This window comes from Leptonychotes weddellii, unplaced genomic scaffold (genome assembly GCF_054177405.1).
Source record: "Leptonychotes weddellii isolate Sample4059 unplaced genomic scaffold, ASM5417740v2 HiC_scaffold_21037, whole genome shotgun sequence".
Classification (NCBI taxonomy): domain Eukaryota; kingdom Metazoa; phylum Chordata; class Mammalia; order Carnivora; family Phocidae; genus Leptonychotes; species Leptonychotes weddellii.
The window spans coordinates 404-3,106 of NW_027797666.1; the positions used below are offsets into that span (position 1 = coordinate 404).

The following is a 2,703-nucleotide window of genomic DNA, read 5'->3' on the forward strand; positions in this document are numbered from 1 at the left end:
GGCACCCAGCACCCTCAGACACCCCATCCCCCTCCAGTCTCTCCTGGAGGCTCTGCCACCCTTTCTCCTCTGTTCCGCCCCGACTCTCTACTCCCAGACACTCCCCAAAGACAGTAATTGGCAGAGACACTCTCTGCACACACTTCTGCTAGCCCCAGCCCCTCCCTCCAAACATCACCTGTCCCTGGTCCCCTTCTCTTCGCAGACCCAAGAGGAGGCAGCATGCTGGGGGTTGGGGCTCAGCCTCTTTATTGGGCAGCAGGGAAAGGAATGGGCAGCTCTCACCGGAGGGGGAGAACACCAGGAGGCCTCCATGGGACAGCTCCAACCCGTGGGTGAGCAGAGTGGGGGGGGGGCACACGCTGAAGATTGGGCAGAGCAGGCACAGACCCCAGCCTTCCTCCTAGGACAGGGCGCGGGCTGCCCCCTCACTCCTCCTCATCTTCTTCTAGTGGCGGCCGGTTGCGCTTGAAGAAGCCGACCTGGGGGTGCACAGGGGCCGGGGACAGGGTGTAAAGATGATCAGTGGGCCCACCGAGCAGCAGTTGAAGAAGCAGGCTAGAAAGCAGCCAGTCATGAGGTCCTCCCCCTGGACCAGCAGAGAATCAGATCCCACTGCATGCACAAATGGAGGCCTTCCCCATTCAGAGATAACAGATGTAACAAGTTACTTGTGTTTAATTTGTCTTTTTCCCCTGAATTTTTTTTTTGAAGATTTTATTTATTTATTTGACAGAGAGACAGCAAGAGAGGGAACACAGCAGGGGAAGTGGGAGAGGGAGAAGCAGGCTCCCTGATGTGGAGCAGGAAGCCTGACATGGAGCAGAGAGCCTGACGTGGACTCGATCCCAGGACCCTGGGATCATGACCTGAGCCAAAGGCAGGCGCTTAACGACTGAGCCACCCAGGCGCCCCTCCCCTGAATTTTTTTAAAGATTATTTATTTATTTGAGAGAGAGAGAGAGAGAGAAAGCATGAGTAGGGGGAAGGGGCAGAGGGAGAGGGAGAAGCAGACTCCCCGCTGATCAGGGAGCCCAGATGTGGGCCTCGATCCCAGGACCCCAAGATCATGACGGGAGCTGAAGGCAGATGCTTAACTGACTGAGCCATGCAGGCGCCCCTCCCCCGAATTTTTCTTAATTATTGGCCATTATGTCTCTATGTGACTCAAGCGCCCAATGATATGTATTTGATGACTGTAAGTCTAATGCATGATTTTCCCTAAAAGCACCATGACTTCCCAGGGCTTGAGCACTTGAGCGAGTTTGAGAACAGCCCTCCTGGCTCAGAGGAGGGAGTGACCCCGCAGGGCCTCCCCAGAGGGTCTGGATCAGACTCGGGTCTCCCACCTCAGTGGGGGCGGGGGGGAGGGATTGGGAGTTGAGCCCTGTCCTCCTTAGGGAATTCCTTAACCAACTGAGCCACCCAGGCGCCCCCTCCTTAGGGAATTCCTGCAGGCAGGACTCCCTCCCTGTGACTCTTCCTCTCAGCCGGGAACAGGCTGAAAGGCCTTCGGATTTTAGGTGCCACCTCTCCCAGGGGTCTGTGCCCTGGAAGAGGTCCTCTGGAGAATGACACTCTTTAATAGTGGAGATGTGAATGGACCCTGGGTCACCATCTCTCTCTGCCTCCCTGTGAGGTAGGGCACGGCCAAGCCTGTGCCCGCCCAGGGACCCCACCCTCCCTTCATGCCTCACCTTCCACATGGCCAGGACCAGGAGCGTGAGCAACACCAGGCCGCCGAGCGCGCCTACCAGCACCCACCAGATGGGAATGTCCCTTTCCTCCAAGGCTCGAAGCAGGTGCGTCTGCACCTGAGGGCAAACCCACATGTTTTCTCAGTCACCTTGCCACCTGCCTCTCCCAAAGACTCAAACTTGTGGGCTGAGGACCCCCAACCAAGCCACCTACCTGTGCCACCCCTCAGACGCGGGGATGCCCCACCCCCACCGTGTGGGGCGCCGACGCTTGGGAAGACAGTGGGTCCTACAGGCTCCATACTCACCAGAGTTTCCCCACTAGGCAGGCTGAGGGCGGGCACAGCGTAGGGAAGGGAGGAGACGTTGAACCAAGCTTGCGACTGCAGCACGAACTGATCCAGTGGCCTCTGAATGGGGTGGGTGAAAGCCATTTACGTGGGCCGACTGGTAGCAGGAGTCCCGGCCCTGGCCTAATCCCCTCCCCTCAAAAGTAAGCCTTGCCCTCACTCCCTCTTCAGCCCCTGCTGCCCCTGCCCCCCATCTCTCCCCAGAGCAAGCTTGGGCCCCGCCCCCAGAAAGCCCCGCCCACCGGCACCCCCCTCCCCACCTGCTGGAGGCCAGGCTGCTGCAGGAAGGCCAGCACCCTGACCATGGCCCGCTCGCCTCGCACCATCTCCTGCAGCTCACACTGCACCACCGTGTGCGGCCCCGAGGCGCAGCTCTAGGGGGATGCCTCGTTAGTTCCCAGCCCCTCGGACCCCTCAGCCCTCACCACCCCAAGGGCCCAACAACAGAAAGGGGCAGCGGGGACAGGGAGCCCGGGCCTCCCTCGCAGGAAGGGCCTCAGATTCAAGCTTCTGACTTTATCTCTGAATGGGGCTGCTCACACGGTTCCAGAGATGCAGGGAAAGGGTGGGAAGAAGTGGGTCATCATACAGCGTTCAACACCCAGAACTTTTGTAACTCTGCTTTGGCATGTCTTCATTTTCTTTTTTTTTTTTTT

General features: G+C 58.7%; 1 protein-coding gene across 1 annotated transcript; it reads right to left on the minus strand.

The window, feature by feature from the left end:
* Positions 1-232: 232 nt before the first annotated feature.
* Positions 233-2,670, minus strand: LOC145718743 (integrin alpha-IIb-like). Its single transcript, XM_081810255.1, has 4 exons — positions 2,308-2,670; positions 2,006-2,107; positions 1,698-1,814; positions 233-482 (listed from the first exon to the last, which is right to left on the minus strand). The coding sequence occupies exons 1-4, from the start codon at positions 2,371-2,373 to the stop codon at positions 429-431; spliced, it is 339 nt and encodes a 112-aa protein (XP_081666381.1). The 5' UTR covers positions 2,374-2,670; the 3' UTR covers positions 233-428.
* Between the last annotated feature and the right edge of the window lie 33 nt (positions 2,671-2,703).